Source organism: Gymnoscopelus microlampas (genome assembly GCF_963454915.1).
Source record: "Gymnoscopelus microlampas genome assembly, chromosome: 3".
Lineage (NCBI taxonomy): Eukaryota > Metazoa > Chordata > Actinopteri > Myctophiformes > Myctophidae > Gymnoscopelus > Gymnoscopelus microlampas.
In genome coordinates this window covers 7,383,946-7,402,894 of record NC_139940.1, presented here as the reverse complement: position 1 = coordinate 7,402,894, position 18,949 = coordinate 7,383,946, and the positions used below count along the sequence as shown (strand labels likewise).

Sequence of the window (18,949 nt, the reverse complement as noted above, 5' to 3'; positions counted from 1 at the left end):
CACGCGCACACAGTTCCGGGTGTAGCACACAGGGGTTATTCGCGCGCGCGATTATTTTTGGCGCATTCTCTCTGGTGTAGATTGGCCGCCTGGACTGGATCTAAGCCAGTTGGTGAATATCTGTAGTCATACAGAACAGAAGCATACCTGTGTATTATTGTTTAGCCCTGCCAGGTTAAAGCATCCTTGAGAGTGGGCCATCGTCTGTTCCTTCACTTTCGAGTCAAACTAGAAACAGGATCGCGTCAAATGTCCTGTGTCAAACCAGACACATACAGGATGTAAATGTCTGATCGGGTCTCGTTACAAACCGATACACAGGGAGACCAAAACAACCACCCCAATTGTATAATACATCATAATAGTATTAGCACACTCTACCATATCCTTCAATCAATATCATTGATGTACTCTTTTTTTTAGTGCAGATTTCAAAGAGAGACCAACATACTATCATTATCCTGGTAAATCGCTGAAATCACATTACATTTGATTTATGAAATGTGATTTTTTTTTTCTTCTGATTTCCAGCGACCGGGTGGTTAAAACCAACTATTGTAGCTTTAAACTTCAAAGTTTTATTGCACGGACAACGGTAATATTACTTAATTGAAAGTATTCAGTAGTAATAGTATAATGACAATTGTAAAAACTATACATTTTACGTGGAAAGGTTATAGCATAAAGCTGAACTAAAGCAAGCTGAAGTAAGTTAATGATTTCTACCTCTTGGTCCAACAAGGCGAACAAGGATGACACACTTCAGAGCTGTCGGCCGCAGACAAATCCAATCTCGTCTACTTTGTTAATGCCTTTCCATAAAAAGTTCAGCTGTGTTCCGTGTCCGCCGCTGAACATGTGTGACGGTCGGATGTAGAGCTAGAGGGGGGATGGTCACCAGGCTTAAAAGGGATAGTTCACCCAAAACATGTATCTCTAGCATACCAATCTGGGAACCCATCGTCAAATAAAAAGGAAAAACAGCGCCCCCAGCGTTTTTCACTTTTGCATTCGAGAGATTACTATCATACTCATAGTCTGGCATTTCCAGACTGACATTCCTCCACCGTGGAGGAACGTTAGCTGTAACCCTCGTAGACGTATTTATGATTCTGACGCTTAAACGTCAGAATCATATACTACAGCTAGAGGAACGTGTGAGTGAATCCACTCATCAGTCTGGCAATGCCACTATATACCAGGCTATCATACTCACCCTAGCCTTAGATAAAGACTCTCGTACGTGTATTTGATCGATTTTGATTTTTTTTAATCTCTTCGAGAGTCTTAGCTACCACCCCCCCAGATTCCCCTGAAATGTCAGCTCCAAAGCCCGTACGTCTCCAAACATGTACACATGCAAAATATAAGGTGCTTACCCGCGTGCCCCAAATGTTAACTCGGTGTCCGCCGTGTTTGGGCAATGTATTAGTCCATATCTTTCAATAAAGAAGTGTTTTAATCCAGTCTGTGGCTGAACGCCCCCTCCCCCTGTTTACATTGAGTGTAATTCCGGCTTTCACCGGATACGCTCCATCATTACCGCCCATTGGGAACATCCGACAGAATCGGCCACAGACGGGATTAAAACGTTTTTTTTTAATTGAACAATATGGACTAATACATTGCACAAATACTCCGGACACCTAGTTAACATTTTGGGCAAGCGGGTAAGCACCTTATACTTAGCATTTGTACATATCTGCTATTTTCAAATGATTTTCATACTTTGTGTACATTTGAAAACTTGTGAAATGGGACAACATTCTGCATATTGAGTACTTCCTACTTTTGGTACTTTAAGTACATGTTGATACCAATACTTTTGTACTTTTACTCAAGTGAATTCCGGACTTTTACTTGTAATAGAGTATTTCTACATTGCATTATTGATACTTTTACTGAAATACAATAACGGAGTACTTTTTCCACCACTATCGCTCGAGCTCTGGTGGTTGATGGGAGCGAATCTATGGAGCGAATGTTTATCGTCACGCCCTCTCTCCGTCAGGCGGCCCCGGCTGCTATGATGATGATGATTGGGCCAAAGGGAAGGGAGCGCTTGTTTTGGGACAAGCCCCGCCCGCCCCTTCAGAATTACAAACAATCACTCTGGGTTGTGCATGTAGCCGAGTCTGTTCACACACACACACACACACACACACACACACTGCATGATGGAGAGCACCGAAGCGTGAGTCTTCTGTCTTATCATTTTCATATTGTGTGTTTTGTTCACATTTATATATGTTATGTGTATATATATAAAAAAGAAAAGAAAAAACGCGCAAAACAAAGCAAGCATTATTTAACCCGAGCTGCAGTAAAGAGCTGTGTGGCTAGTTAGCATGTAGGCTAACATGCTAAGTGGCTTCATACCTTCATTGGTCAGTCTTTAACCATAAGGTTGCTGGTCGGGTTTGTTATTAATGTTTACTCACTACACGCAGTAGACAATAGAAACTGTGAGGTTAGTTTAGCCACCAAGACACATAACGTTGTGAGTTTGCAGCCATGGCTTGGCAGTGTTTTCAAGTTATATATATTATTTATGTATATGCATATATTTTCATTTTAAACACTTCCTGTCTGTCTGTCTGTCTGTCTGTCTGTCTGTCTGTCTGTCTGGTTTATAATTTGAACAAAAAAACAACAACAACTGCATCTGTCTAAATCAGCTTAAACAGAGACAGGTTGCTGTGTACTGTCTGAATGGATGTTGTCTAATGTGCTGTCAGAATAGATGTTGTGTCTACTTGTATAGTTACTGTCTGTCTGAATAGATGTTGTGTGTAATGTACTGTCAGAAATGTAATAGATGTGTCTACTTGTATAGTTACTGTCTGTCTGAAAAGATGTGTGTAATATACTGTCAGAATAGATGTGTCTACTTGTATAGTTACTTTCTGTCCGAATGGTCGGAATGGATGTTGTATTATAGTTACTGTCAGAATGGATGTTGTGTCTACTTATATAGTTACTTTCTGAATGGATGCTTTGTCTACTTTAAGCCTAGTCTTGATCCCAGGCTATGTCTACTTGTATAGTTACTGTCAGAATGGATGTCGTGTCCATTGCATAGTCAAAGTAGTCTTCTGTTAGCCTTTGGTTCACAAAAAAACACACAAAAAATAAAAACAAAAAAAGAACCTCCCCTGTTGTTGCTACCTTGTCGTGGTGGGGAGGCTTGTGTGCCTCTGTGACCCTGAGGACTATACCGGTGGGGTTTATACCCCCGGCAGGTACAACCAAGCCGGGCAGGTTTCAGGTTAGAGGCCAGTCCAAAAGCAGCATTGCCATCAACCGTTAGCAGTAGGATGGTTGGAGGAAGATTTGACGGATTTATAATAATAATAATAATAATCTTTATTTGTATAGCGCTTTTTAAAAACAAGTTTACAAAGTGCTTCACAACACAACCCACAGCAGACAGTGTGGGGAAAAGTAAAACAAAAAACAGAAAAAACAAGACAGACAGTTCGTTTAACAAATACAACAGCAAAAAAGCAGAAAAACAATAGAGACCATACAATGGAGGCCTCAGATGGGTAAAGTGCTCTAGTTAAACGCCATTCTAAACGCCTAAATGCATTTGTCATACATACTGTATGAATGGTGTTTTTGATGTTATTCTATGAAGTCACAATATTTCAATGAAATGGTTCATGAAAGTCTGATCAGTGTGTTTGATATCATTAACAAACAACAAATATAATACATTTTGGGGAAAAGTAATTTTTGTGATATGCAAATTTGGGCATATTCAATTAAATATATATTAAGCTAATTTGCATATTCAAATTAAGTTTCAAAGAAACTTGTAATACAAAAAAGTTTAGTTTCCATGTTAAGATTCATTGTGGAAAGTTTCATTGTGATAGGACAAAAGAAAAAAAAAAGCCCATTAGGGTGTTTAGTTTTCTCAACGTAGTAGCACACATCTTGAATTGATGAGAATTAAACATATTTCCGCATCTAGGATTTCTTAGGATTTTTAGTATGTTGTTCTAGATACCTAATAGAGATGATCTATGGTGAAAAAAAACTCTTTTAATTAGTCTGTCTGGAAATGCTACTTTGCCTGGACTAATTGTCCTCTAGTTTCATATCCATTTGAAAGTTCTGCCATAACAACAAATGCCGTATTAGGCATTTGTTATTATTTGTTTTTGAAAAACATTTAAAAATAGTAAATAGCCGTTCTACGTCAACGCCTTGTGAACTTGTAGATCGGCTATTTTCACTAGTATTTTGTTTTTCAAAATAATAAATAAATGCATAATAAGATAAGGGATAAGGCGTCGCGCAAGATGGGGCCCAATGTATATACAGGGGTTGACACTGAGGTCTCAGAGGCACTGAAAAGTAAATCGTCCATTATAACATCATAGGTAAAATTTGCGCTTGTAGAACAAATGATTGAAATCCAATCGATAACTGCACAAAAACAATGAGTGAAAAGGTAGCATGTTTATGAATAGCCAATAATGTTTAATTAAGACGGAATGCACCTGCCTGAACGGTTTATGTACCACGGGCAGTTGGGCAACCGTTAGTGTCAACATACACAAAAGAGAAAAAAACTCAAGCAAGTCTATGAAGCCATCTAAGAAAACAAGTTTAACCTGCAACACAATTTTATACAATGTGTACCGGGGGTCCCTGGCTGCTTCATCTCTCTCTCAGCTAAGGGGTCCTTGGTCTGAAAAACAATGAAGACCCCTGGTCTAATGTATATACCTACTGTCTGAATGGATGTCATGTCTACTATAATGTGAATGGATACACAACATCAATCTCTCTCTCTCTCTCTCTCTCTCTCTCAGGATGGAGGTGGAGGGCTGGGACTCAGACCTGGAGGAGGACTTAGGCGTGTCTCTGGATGAGTTGAGGAAGCTGATAGAGGAGGCGGTGGAGAAGAGCGAGGTGGTGCAGAAGAAGAAAAAACAACTGGACGAACTCCGCCACTGGGTGGATGAGAAGGAGGAGGAGCACGCCAAGGCCGAAAAACTCCTGGACACCACCCAGCAGTGAGAATAAACTCCATTCATTCATTCACTCACTCATTCATTCAACACATCAACCAGACACTCAACTAATTTATTACAAATCAACCAGACACTCAACTCATTTATTACAAATCAACCAGACACTCAACTCATTTATTACAAATCAACCAGACACTCAACTCATTTATTACCGCAGCCATACATGGCAGGCTGTTGTCATCAGTCCTCTCTGTGTCACTATCTGCAAAATAACTTGAGAATGGATGGGCAATGTGAAGGGAAGACTGAATCACTTTTGCGTCAAAAAAGGTCAAGGTCAGAATTATGTAATCGGGGTGTCTGTGTGGAGCTTAAAGGAGAATTTTGGACTAAGTTTTTCTTACCTTTTCTATGATGTTATGATATCTTAGGATGAATGGTACTGTAGATATAAAAAAAAGTCTCGTCTAGCGAGACTTTTTTTTTTTTTTGTGACAGTGTTCTGTCACTATGAACGTCAGATCTCACAAAAAAAAGAAAAAAAAAACATTACCATTACCATTCATCCTAAGATATCATAACATCATAGAAAAGGTAAGAAAAACGTAGTCCAAAATTCTCCTTTAACATTCGCCTCTTACAACGCGGCGCAACGCAATGTGTTGTGAATTTATAGATTGGCTATTTTCTGCTAACATTATTTATTGTAGAGCGAAAACAGGAGAGGGCTAATATATATATAGTTTACTGTAAGTGTTTAACCCATTTAGACCTGAAGATGACTCTAAAAACGCCTTGTAAATCCTAAAGCCTTGTTTATACTTCTATGCTCACAGAGCGTCTCATTCGAGACGCGCTGTGAGCTTGCAGATCTGCTATTTTTGGCGTCCAACTCCGTCATATGGTGAAGTATAAATGGCGCTTGTTAGAGCTTCAGAAATGAATGACGTAGACGCGTTCCCAGATTGAAAGGTATAAAAACATATAGGTTATCCCGGTCTGAATGGGTTAATTACAGTTTGTGTTGCTGGTCTCCTCAGGTCCATACAGGAGTGTGAGAATCTGGTGAAGGCGACGTACCGACATAATGGCCTGGACTACATAGAGAGCTCTGACGAGGAGGGAGTGGGCTGCGCTCCGGTGTCTGATGTCATTGAGATAGACGATGAGGATGAGGATGATGACGACGTCATCTGTGGTGAGTTGTGCTGTGTGTGTGTGTGCGTGTGTGTGTGTGTGTGTGTGTGTGTGTGTGTGTGTGTGTGTGTGGAGGCCAGTGCCAAAGTAGCCCTCATCATATAGACCAGGGGTGATGCAACTTTGATGATGGAGAGGGCCACTATATTTCCACACTCACTACAGGGGGCCACATTGCATATTGTTGCTGTCGGGCAGAAACCTCTTATTTCCATACTTTAACTTCATCATAGTACATCACACAAAAGTAGCAAAAATAGCTGATCTACAAGCTTAAAACGCGTCGCATCGCGACGCGTTTTGAGCTTGTAGATCAGCTATTTTTTTGCTATATTGGAATCCTGTTACATTAACCTGCGGGCCACATTAAGTGAAGGTGAGGGACGCATGTGGCCCCCGGGCCGCCAGTTGCCCATGTATGATATAGACCTAGCTAGGCATGGCCTTGGTCTTCTGTTATACTGTATATAAAAGTTCAAGTTGTCTGTTTGTGAGTTTGTCCGTCTGTGTGCCTGGATTAGTATGCCCAAAATATGGATACACTCCCATACTGTATTATGGACATCCCCGACGTCAGTGGTATTAGCCAACGGTTTCTGTTGTGTGTGGCATCAGGCCCAGAGCTCGATGTTTTATGCCCGTATATGGAGATCTGTGATATCAGTTCAAATCACTCGACATCACTTGCCCATTAAGTGATCAGCTATTTTTGCTATTCGCCGTATGACCAAGTAAATGATATAGCGCTTAAATGGTTAACATTACTGTCTAAAAGGAACTTCCCCAGCAAACAAATCCTTCTAGGATTTCCCAACAGCATTGGAATGGAGTTGGCTGAAAAACATGGCACGTGCTGCTGGCAGACCTAAACCCTGTTGGTACATTCTGTGAACCGTGGAATGTTTCTGTTTTTCTGCTCTTTGTTTTGGTTGCTTTGTCAGCTCTTTAACTTGTCCATCCTCCTGTCTGTCTTTCAGTTGTCCCTCCTAAGTCATCTGGCCCTGCTGTTGAAGACTCAGTGGTGAGAATGTACAGTTGACACCTCAGACACAAATACATCACAACCAGTACATCACGCACACCAGTACATCACACGAGTTCATTACACCAGTGGTTCTAAATGCCTTTTCATCACTTCAACTCGCTGTATGCCACCTATGTCACGTGGGTGGGTGAGTGAGATTGGGCTTTTAGGGAGGGGCGAAAGTGTACTACTTTAAAGGAAAGAAGAGGTGCACTGAATCATAACACAAGACCATAGCAGAGCGTCATTGCGAAACGGAACGCGGCAGTGGCAGGCACAAGAATCGTTTTAGAAACCAAAATCGTACAGTACATCCCACCAGTACATTAAACAAGAACATATTAAGATCTGACAAGCACTCATCACTTGGGTTTAGTTCAAACCCTTTTTCTTTTTACTAGAGGTTTGCGCCGCTACGCGGGCGGCCCTCACATCTAGAGTTCACACTTATGTCGCACCGCCCATCCGACTGATATGCCTATATATGGAGGAGATCCTTGTCCCTTTTATGCCCATACATGGAGATCCCTGATGTCATCAGTATATACCCATATATAGGTATGCCCCCTTTTGTGCCCATATATGGAGCTGACTGATTTGTTTGCGCCTGATGCATGCCTGATTGGGGTAAGACAACACACTCCATATTTGGGCGTAGCTGCATTGGGAACTCCTTATATGGTTATGGCTGAGTCATGGTGACATGAGCGTGATGTCAGAGGTCTGCCCGTCGGTCCTCTCTTAAGCCAATCTTACTATGCTAACTGTGTGTGTGTGTGTGTGTGTGTGTGTGTGTGTGTGTGTGTGTGTGTGTGTGTGTGTGTGTGTGTGTGTGTGTGTGTGTGTGTGTGTGTGTGTGTTTATTTCTGTATGTATTTTTGTATGTGTGATCGTCAGTTTAAGGATGCATCTGCAGCTCTTCAGAAGTCTTCTGAGCAGGTCCAGAAGTTGGTCCAGATGACCAACATGAGTCCCCCTGCTTCCATATCCATGCTCAGATCCGCCACACACACAAACGCAGGTTAGAACGCACGCACGCACGGCACGGCATGTTATGAAAGCAAAGACATGCTTTTGGATTTGAAAAGGTCCTCATCTAGCTCCAAGCTGACAGTTATCAATGGTTCTAACATTGATAACTGATACGTCATTGATGGTTCTGACAATGAGACCTAACTTTGATAAGTTAATGTTCTAATGTAAACTCATAAGTTATCAATTATTGGTTGTAGGTGGCGGTGCAAGCACTACCGAACAAAGTTCCAAACCAATATGTACAAGCGACTTTACAGGAAAACAAGCCCAAAAGTTGCTTATAATATGCAGACTTGGCAACACTGTCCGTAGCTGTCATGTCCTACCCGAGATTGGAAACGTGTGTGTCTTGCAGCGGTCTCCTCCAGTCCAGCAGTGTATCAGACCCAGCCCCCAGCCCCCTCCCCCTTGCAGCCCACCAGCGCCCCTAGAGAGGATGAGATGACGGTGAACATGACCATTCTGGGTAAAAAACGGACCAAGACGTGGCACAGAGGATCGGTGGTCTCCATTCACCCCGCTGGTACGCTATCAGTCCGCTCGCTGGTCCCCAAGCCTTTTCAGCCCAAGACCCAAAAGATACATTTGGTTTCTCCCCGGGACCCAAACTTACACATTGGTTTAAAAAAAAAATATTCATCTCTTAAGCCCTATTTCAAGAAGAGCCGTTCTACAAGCTCACAACGCATCATGATGCGACGCGTTGTGAGCTTGTAGATCGTCTATTTTCGTCATTCGTCCAACGTCCTATATAGGGCAGTGGTTCTCAAACTTTTTCATGTCAAGGACCCCCAAATTGACACTTATTAGCCCACGGACCCCCATTTCAAAAAATATGCCAGGGACCCCCATAAGAGAAGATTGTTTACGGCTCTCTAGCAGTGATTCTCAACCATTTTAAAGGACCCCCCAGTTTGATATGCATTAGGCTTTGGACCCCCATTTAATGGCATTTCTATCTCTGGGACCCCAATTCATTTTGTAAAATCTATGTCAATTTAACTCTGAGAGTGTACAAATGGAACCAAATGGACCCGTTAGGGTCCATTTGGTTCCATTTGTACACTCTCAGAGTTACAGACCCATAAGGGTCCATTTGGTGCCTAATCTATCATTTAGCTGGGGACCCCCTGGAACTCCCTCAAGGACCCCTGGGGGTCCTCGGACCCCACTTTGAGAACCAACACTATAGGCCGTTGTTGTTGAAACGACTCATACAATTAACACTTGCCTTGCCTCCTAGGAGGCGGGATATTCAAGTACAAGGTGAAGTTTGACAACAAAGGAAAGAGCCTCCTGTCGGGGAACCATGTGGCGTACGACTACCATCCCACGCTGGAGAGCCTGTACGTGGGTGCCAGGGTCGTCGCCAAGTACAAGGACGTACAGGTGTGGCTGTACGCTGGCGTAGTGGCTGAGATGCCCAACAACAAGAACCGCATGAGGTAAAGTGTAGGGCCGGGTACTGAAGGTTCCTCCTATGTGACTGGGACCTACCGGACCAAGTCATGGCACAAGATTTTGGTGCCACTAAAAAGGCATATGTCACTTTCACTCGTGTTTGGGGTGTTTTAAAGGGTCTACACCATGAATAAAAAAAAAAATAATAATATTTAATATCATATTGTTTATGTCCCTCAAACGTTTTTCAAAAGGTTTGAGCCTAAATCAAGACTCAGATATACTCATTCCAACTAACTTCTCTCTGGCTTATAAAGCACTTTCACCTGCAATACCACATTGTATTGCAATACCAGTTTGGCCTGTTTTTAGACCAATTTACAGAAAACCCCAGATTTGCTGTGAAAGCCTGAGTGTTCAAACTGGGGTATTTTTGAGGATAGAAGAGAGGTAGGGGAGACCAAAAACACACAAAAAAGAAGAAAAAGTTAAAATTCATGGTGTAGACCCTTTAACGTCTACTCTGGCTTTTTTGTAGCCTGACACTCAGCCAGAAGTTTCATTTCGTTTCACTCCATTATTCAGTCTGACAGCCCTCTCAGTGCAGCCGTTTTCTGAGATTGGACTCTTTGTCGATTGGTTCATACTGAATTATCCCGATTAGTCGTACCGATTTTCGACCGAGAAAAGCCCGCTTTCGACAGCGTCACCAGACCCTGAATGCGAGGCTAGCGATTCAGGGGGTGGAGCCAGGCTAGCTTTTTTGAGGACCCCAGACAGTTTAGCTTGATAGTAGCTTGATTCAGAACTTAGATATTTGATATTCATTTTTATCAGACATGCCCCCTTCCTATATAAACCCATTGTAACTTCAGACTCCAATTTAACCAGAGATTCATCAAAAACACCCTTCCTTGGTTCTGATAACTGATATTGTCCATCTAATGTTTGAAGGGGCTGTGCTTTTTCAATTACTTTTTTCATTCATTGTATGTTGTTCTTATTTTATGTATGTATAGGAAGGGGGCGTGTCTGATAAAAATGAATATCCAAATACTGAATCAAGCAACTTAAAACTGTCTGGGGTGCTCAAAAAAGAACTGAGTAGACGTTAAAATGTTTGAAAGTGAAATATCCCTTTAAATGCCTGAGCTTGTCAGTCTGCCCCGTTTGTAATTATAAAAACAACACGGACATTACAGGCAACAAAAGCATCACCACACGTACGACTAGTAAACAACATTATATTTGCTCTGACAGCAGCATGTAGGCTATTGTTGGCTTATTAGCTTACAAATTCCTAAAGATATAGTATCATCTGTGTATGAAGTGTACAATAACCAACATAAAGGAGTCGCCACGCAGCTCCCTTCAGTCCAATTTTACTTTATTAACTGTCCTGGTACCTGCCATTCTTCTTATTTAATAGTTTGCCTGGAATTCCTGTGTTAAAATGCTTATAAAACATCAGCCCTGTAATGTACTATCGAGTTACACACATCATTTTCTTCAGGACAACCTGGAATATCAGAATATGTAGGCTGCATTGATGTCACATTAATCTATACAAAGTTATATGACAATGATGACAAAAGGAAAAACTAGGTGGAAATGAGCATCATACCAAATGTTCCTACACACATATAGTATATGTATGCATATGCAGTCTAAAGAAGGCTTTCATATCATACTTGCTAGTCCTAGTCGTTATGAATACCACCGTGAGTTAGACCGTGTCACAGGATGTACATCAGCTATTTGAAAATGGCAGATCTACAAGCTCACAACGCGTTGCGACGCGACACGCTGTGAGCTTGTAGATCTGCTATTTTCAAATAAACTCTTGGGGGGAAATTATAATAAGCAAACCTGGCAACACTACCTTACTAGCACTACGTCACCTTGTGAACCACTTGGGTTGAACATCTCAGTTTAAGTTCTGCTTGGACACCATTGCAGCGGGTCTTGGCTCAGGTTTAGATAACTAGTCTTTTTCATACATTATAATATATATATATATATATATATATCTACACGTACTGTACATATACTGTATATGAATCAGAACTGAATTTACTGAAGACTAAATGTGTCTGTTTCAGGTTCCTGATCTTCTTTGATGATGGTTATGCATCCTACGTGACTCTCCCTGAACTCTACCCAGTCTGCAAACCATGTAAACACACACACACACACACACACACACACACACACACACACACACACACACACACACACACACACACACACACACACACACACACACACACACACACACACACACACACACACACACACACAGGTGTGCTATCTGAGTCAATGTCATTGTTAACTTTAGTGGTGATCACACTGAGGAAAGCGTTGAAAACAATGTTTTTCAATTTCAACGGTACGCCGTGCGCTCCTTTCTTATGACACGCTTCAGGCATTTCTACACCAGTGGTACTCAAACGTTTTCATGTCAAGGACCCCCAAATTGACACTTATTAGACACGCGGACCCCCATTTGAAAAGATATGCCAGGGATCCCCATAAGAGAAGATTTTTTACGGCTCTATATATATATATAGCAGTGATTCTCAACCATTTTAATTTCAAGGACCCCCCAGTTTGACATGCATTAGGCTACGGACCCCCATTTAATGGAATTTCTATCTCTTGGACCCCAATTTATATTGTAAAATCTATGTTAATGTAACTCTGAGAGTGTACAAATGGGTTCCATTTGTACACTCAGAGTTACAGACCCATAAGGGTCAATTTGGTTCCTAATCTATCATTTAGCTGGGGACCCCCTGGAACTCCTTCAAGGACCCCTGGGGGTCCCCGGACCCCACTTTGAGAACCAATGTTCTACACATTAAAGTTCAAATGTCACACTGCTCGCCAATGTTGCCAGACAGCCAATCAAATCAAGAAAAAAGCACGCTATTGTAGCACGTTCTTCCTGTTTTGATCGCATTTGATGCCCAGTGTTGATGATCATCTCATCGTAGAGGTCTTTGAGAATGAACCTTCTCGGTGTGACTGCTGGCTTTGGTGCGTTTGGTGTTATGAACATCTAATGATGATTGATTCAATTCTAACCTGATCTTCCATTGTTACGAGGAGACTATTAATCTACTGGAGGAAAATAACCCATATCTCTAAATCAGGGGTCTTCAACGTTTTCAGGCCAAGGACCCCCTAGCTGAGAGAGAGATGAAGCAGGGACCCCCTCTATATTGTATAAAATTTTGTTTCAGATTCAAAAAATTTTGTTTACGCAGTCTGTTATTTTTTTCCCTCTACACCTATCCCTCTACACCTCTACACCTATGCTCACAACGCCTCGCAGAGCGAGGCGTTGTGAGCTTGTAGATCTGCTATTTTTGGCTAAAATTCTCCTCAGAAAAGGGATGCTAGGGTTCAAGTGGTTAAGGTAAAATAAAAAATCCTATCGCAAAAAGATTTGGCGGACCCCTTGTAGTAACTCTGAGGACCCCGTAGGGGTCCCGGACCCCCTGTTGAAGACCCCTGCTCTAAATGTTATCTCTGTCTCCCCATCACATCTCCCTCTTCTCCCTCTCTCCTCTCTCTCTCTCTCTCTCCGTCTCTCGGCCCAGTGAAGCGTACGTGGGAGGACATTGAGGACGCTTCCTGCAGAGACTTCATAGAGGAGTACATCACGGTGTTTCCCAGCAGGCCCATGGTGCTGCTGAAGGTGGGCCAGATCATTAAGACGGAGTGGGAGGGGACCTGGTGGCGGAGCAAGGTGGAGGAAGTGGACGGCAGCCTCGTCAAGATCCTCTTCCTGGTAGGCCTGTCACTAACCTATATTCAACTTGTCTTAACACATTGACTGCCAATCGCGTAGATCTACGCGAACCGATTTAAAGCCGCAGCGTGCCAGTCGCGTAGATCTACGCGACTCGCAAATCCCATGTTAAATCGAACAAGTGCAGATTCCGGATTTTTTTCGAGCCCTTCCGGTTCCGGGGGCCGACCGGAAACGAAATAAAACTGGTTCCGGTTTTCTCGCTCGCATCCGTTTCCTGTCTAGAAATCAGCTTTGAATCGATGTATCTCCTTTGTGGTTTTCCTCACCGCATCGTCCTGTCTAACGTTATCGTCTGTAACTTCAAAATGGAGGCTCGGATCGCATCGCGGTTTTCACTGTTTGTTTCTCACGGATCCCGTGTTTGTGTCAAACCAAATGAACGCGGATTTTAAACGGATTTAGCGGGGGCTATGGCGACATGAAAAAAACAAAAAAAAACAACAAAAAGAGCTTGGCACTGGTGAGTACATTATGAGATTAACCTCTGGCGTTCAATGTGTTTAAGGGAGGCTCATGTCACCATGACTCAGCCATAGCCATATATCCAAAAGCATGTCTTTGTTTTCATAACAGTGTGTGTGTGTGTGTGTGTGTGTGTGTGTGTGTGTGTGTGTGTGTGTGTGTGTGTGTGTGTGTGTGTGTGTGTGTGTGTGTGTGTGTGTGTGTGTGTGTGTGTGTGTGTGTGTGTGTGTGTGTGTGTGTGTGTGTGTGTGTGTGTGTGTGTGTGTGTGTGCGTGCGCATGCGTGCCGTGCGTGCGTTCCATATATGGGCACAAAAGGGGGCATGCCCATATATGTGGGCATATACTGATGACACCAGGCCAGGGATAGGGATGGAGCTCGTTAATTTTTATTGATAATGAGCACCTTATCGAACCTGCTTATCGAACCGAGCTTTTATCGAGCCCACTATCGATCTTTTTCTATTATTAAGAAAAAAGACGTGAGGCGAAAAATTCTGAACAGAACCGGTATCTTTTTTTATTGGCCAGTTGTGACAGTGAGTTTGTGGCTGACCACTATCTAAAATTAAATGAAGATGACAAAAGTAAAAAATATTTTTGCCTATCATTAAAACAACCATTAATATAATGTGCAATAAGTGTTAAATGGCTTTATATTATGAATAGTACTGTAATAATTACTATAAAATCTCCATGTCTCTTCAACTTTTTATAAACAAAAAATGCATAGTTATTTTTTCTATTCTTTTTTCTTTGTTTTAACCAAAATATATCACGTGCACTACATTTTACTAGGGCATTCAAATACAGTACTTTTCTAACAGACAGAAGGCAAGTGACCTTTTTACTTTTGGAAAATAATATTGAAGAAACGGTTAATGTGTGTACTGTCACTTTAAAAGCGCAACGTATACTTCATCGTACGACGGTGTCACGCACCAAACATGGCCGATCTCCAAGCTCACACTGCGTCTGTTCGCACCACGTTGTGAGCTTGTAGATCTGCCATTTTCGGCAACGATAGACTGAGGGACGGACAGCGCTGTTTGGCACAACTTGCAGCTATCAATACACTTTTAGACCAACATGTTTGTGCCAGCGTGGGTGATTAGATTTATTTCTTGATCGCCTCTTGTTTTGAAAGTTTAGACATGACGTCATGGGCCGCTACACTCGATAACAGGCTCGACAAGCCTAAAGCTTATCGAAAACCGGGTCTCGATAAATTCATGCCCGGGTATATAATGGACCCGGTTTTCGAGCTCCATCCCTAGCCAGGGATCTCCATATATGGGCATAAAAGGGACAAGGACTGACAGATAGAGATCTCCATATATGGGCTTATCAGTCAGATCGGCGGTGCGACGTGAGTGTGAGGGCCGCATAGGCCCGAACCTCTAGTCATTACATTATCACCAAATCACAGTTATTTGAGATAATCGCATTTATTTTGCATAATCGTTTCCATGTTGAAAGATCTTCATGCATTTTCATACATTTTCATACAATCGTTGATTCTACAAATGTAAAAACTCATGTTTGAAAATACTTATGTTAGAATCCCTTTAACTCTGGGCTCAGGAACCGTTGCTTCCAAAGGTTTCTTACTTACCAGATGAGTGTGGAAATACTGGCACTCCAAAAGATAAAAATGCAAAACTTTAGCTCAGAATCACATTTTTTATTTTGCTACATCAGGCTGACGCGTTTTGGGCATAGAGGCGTCACGATGCTCTGATGTTAAATGGAGTCACTGTTTGTGTAGGATGACAAGAGGAGCGAGTGGATCTACAGAGGTTCCACCAGACTGGAGCCCATGTTCAACCTGAAGATGACCTCAGCCAACACACAGGAGAAGAAACTGGCTGGTGCACAAATGAGAACAAGACCTAGCATGGGTAATGCACACACACACACACACACGCACACGCACACGCACACGCACACACATGCGCACCAATAACTAAAACTAGAGTTGAAGATACAGTAAGAGTTAAAGACAGAAGGAAAAACATACATACAACCACATTGTGCAGGAGAAGTTTAGAAGCCTAGAGGCTTATTGAGAACTTCCCCCTTTTGTAAAAATCTGACGTATAAAAAAGTATACATATATATTATAAAAAAAGGAAATTTAACTGAGATAAAAAATAACGAGGCTCCACAAAAACTCATAACTAGCAAACCCGCTTTAAAAAAACGAATCTAAACTAAACAAAAAGACAAAACTAGATAAAAACAAATAAACTGTAACAACCTTGACACACACACATAGAGCATTTCTTGTTCCAAAAAGTGTGTTTTCAGCGGACACGCAATACTATCACTATCACTATCACATGCTCGTTGACGTCAGCAGGCGTCTGACGAGCAAGAAAAATATAAAGCATGGGTTTAAAATGAACATGGAACTGGCTGACGGAAATAATTAGTTTCCCCTCCATTACATGCAGGAATTGTGTGAAGAGAGAAGGTGAGTGGAAATGGTTAAACAACGCTTTTGTCGTGTTGAAGCTTTGCAGCTGCAGCTGAAGCCTCAGTTCAACTTGGATTGTAGCGTTGTAGATTGTGTAGCAGCTACAAATGTCGGGCGTCGCTTTGTATCTTCATGTCGCTGGCTTCCATTGAAAATGAATGGTAGACTGTAGCAAAGTGAGAAAGTATATAGAGCTTTAACCCATTAAGACCTGAAGCCGATTCTACAAATGTCATCTAAATCCGTACAGTTTTCTGAAAAACTTATGTTTCTATATCAGTGGTGCTCAAACCTTTTCATGTCAAGGACCCCCAAAATTATATGTATTTGTCCGCGGACCCCCATCTCAATTTTCTTTCCCCAGGGACCCCCAGAAGCAAAGATTTGAGTTAAAAGTGTTCGTTTTCAAATAATATTTATTCAAAGATTTTCACACATTTTTACGATTTTTCAAAAATAGCAGATCTACAAGCTCGTAGCGCGGCACTCGGGTCCGCGGCCAAATACATATCATTTTGGAGGTCCTTGACATGAAAAGGTTTGAGCACCACTGATATAGAAACATACTTTTTTCAGAAAACTGTTGGGATTTAGAAGACATTTGTAGAATCGGCTTCAGCTAATTTTTCAGTAATACTGGAAATGCGCCACTGTTCCGCTTCAATCAGGAGAGGTACACATGTTGCATTCCTCCGGCTTCAGTGGCATAATTCACAGTTCCGCAATAGGCCTTTGTCATGTTCCACCTGTCAAACAATGTTGCACTAAAACTAAATAAAAAATAAATCAAAGCTGAGTTATGATGACTGAAACTAAGACTAAATATATTGACAATTTCGTCAACAAATAAAAACTAAACTAAAATGTTAGGGAGGGACTATAGTGGAGAAGAGATCCAGTAGAACTAAGACAAGTATGTTTGGATGCGCTCAGGTGTTGCGCTCTGAAAATAGCAGATCTACAAGCTCACAACGCGTCGCGCTGCGACGCGTTGTGAGCTTGTAGATCGGCTATTTTCAGCGCGCAACCAAGTGTAAAATCAGCCGTTACGACGCCATCGAGGCACCGCCAACATACATTTTAGTCGACTAAATCAACTGTAGATTTAGTCGACTAAAATCTGATGATATTTAGTCGATTAAAACTAGACTAACAGTAAAACATTTCAGATGACTAAAATATGACTTAAACTAAATGGAATTTTATTCAAAAGACTATGACTAAAACGAATACAAATTTGCTGTCAAAAGCAGGTGAAAAGACCCTAAAAGTAAAACGTTGATGCAAGTTTAGACCAGATTTCAGGGCGTTTCCACACTTAGACCCTTTCAGCCCCTGAAGTGGACTCAGACCATGGCTCAGCTTTGTGCATAATTGTGTGAACACTCCAAAAGAACTCGGATACCCCTTTCCATTATGTTTTAGCCCTCTATGCTTGCCATACATAGACCGATCTGTGCAAGAACAGAAAGAGAACTGAATTCTCTTTCAAATTAACTGATAACGTGAACCGCCCCAAAAAGTGTGTGAAAACACTCTTAAAACCCAATGTGAAAATGGGCATCGTGTTTTTTTTTCTTTTCGTTTTTACCCTTAGGAAAGTAAATAATAAGGCTATACTTCTCTTATATACAATTATTACATACAATACGTTTAATGTATAGATTAAATTCATAATGAGCACATCATCTCTCTCTGTAGGAGCGTTGAGGAGTAAAGGTCCTGTGGTCCAGTATACGGGCAGTGAGGGTCCCGTAGGAGCATCGCCTACCAAAGCTCCTCAACCGCCGACCGCCAGTGCCACCGGTGCCACCCCGACCCCACCCACGCTGCCACCCACGCTGCCACCCACCCTGCCACCCACCCTGCCACCCACACTGCCACCCACACTGCCAGCACCCCCACGCTTTGAGTGAGTGTTACACCTGGTGTTTACATATCACTAGAGCTCTTCTTGCAGTTAAACTGCTGTATAACTGGTGTTTTCTTGTCAAGGACCCCCAAATTGACACTTATTAGCCCGCAGACCCCCATTTAAAATTGTATGCCCAGGACCCCCATAAGAGATGATCTTTACGGCTAGCAGTGATTTTCAACCATTTTAATTTCAAGGACCCCATTTTGACATGCATTAGGGCTACGGACCCATATTTAACTCTATGAATGCCGTTGACTCGATAACGCGTCAATTGCTAGTTTGTCCAGTTGGCCGATGACGCGTTAGACGCGTTGGACGCGTTGGACGCGTTGGACGCGCGTTTATTGTTTAATCTCTGATCGCGCTATAATGTTTATTTTTCCACATCATTTTGGCTTCCTGATTCCTTGAGACTCACCCTGAACCGGATGCAGAACGGAGATTTCACTTCCGGGTCAATTTCTTTCCCTCGGTCATTTTCGTCCAGAATAGGGAAAAACCCCCCTTCTATTTTCTTTGGTCCGGGTGACGATCAGTCATCGTATGAGTGTATGACATCGTTTTAACGGCGATCAGGGATCGTCGAAGACGTCACATCCGGTTGATGACGTAATGACTGTTTGTGT

At 42.1% G+C, this 18,949-nt stretch overlaps 2 protein-coding genes across 8 annotated transcripts in view; one reads left to right on the top strand and one right to left on the bottom strand.

Annotated features, from left to right (window-relative positions):
• The window catches only part of LOC311042738 (uncharacterized protein), a 43,108-nt gene extending 42,247 nt beyond the window's left edge, over positions 1–861 (bottom strand). For both annotated transcript variants that reach the window (XM_084053700.1, XM_084053701.1), the window contains exons 1-2: positions 727–861; positions 148–254 (exon numbers count right to left, since the gene is read on the bottom strand). In XM_084053700.1, coding sequence (XP_083909826.1) covers positions 148–201 — 54 coding nt within the window. In that variant the 5' untranslated portion in view covers positions 202–254; positions 727–861. The remainder of the gene's footprint in view (positions 1–147; positions 255–726) is intronic.
• setdb1b (SET domain bifurcated histone lysine methyltransferase 1b) overlaps positions 1–18,949 on the top strand; it is a 42,962-nt gene that overhangs the window by 351 nt on the left and 23,662 nt on the right. For 5 of the 6 annotated variants that reach the window (XM_084053696.1, XM_084053697.1, XM_084053694.1 and 2 more), the window contains exons 1-11: positions 2,135–2,194; positions 4,827–5,030; positions 6,029–6,186; positions 7,163–7,206; positions 8,107–8,230; positions 8,600–8,767; positions 9,488–9,689; positions 11,748–11,821; positions 13,251–13,441; positions 15,695–15,827; positions 18,107–18,317. In XM_084053696.1, the coding sequence (XP_083909822.1) occupies positions 2,175–2,194; positions 4,827–5,030; positions 6,029–6,186; positions 7,163–7,206; positions 8,107–8,230; positions 8,600–8,767; positions 9,488–9,689; positions 11,748–11,821; positions 13,251–13,441; positions 15,695–15,827; positions 18,107–18,317 (1,529 nt within the window). In that variant the 5' untranslated portion in view covers positions 2,135–2,174. Of the gene's footprint in view, positions 1–2,134; positions 2,195–4,826; positions 5,031–6,028; positions 6,187–7,162; positions 7,207–8,106; positions 8,231–8,599; positions 8,768–9,487; positions 9,690–11,747; positions 11,822–13,250; positions 13,442–15,694; positions 15,828–18,106; positions 18,318–18,949 lie in introns of those variants that run through there. The other variant, XM_084053698.1, reaches the window with a different exon arrangement.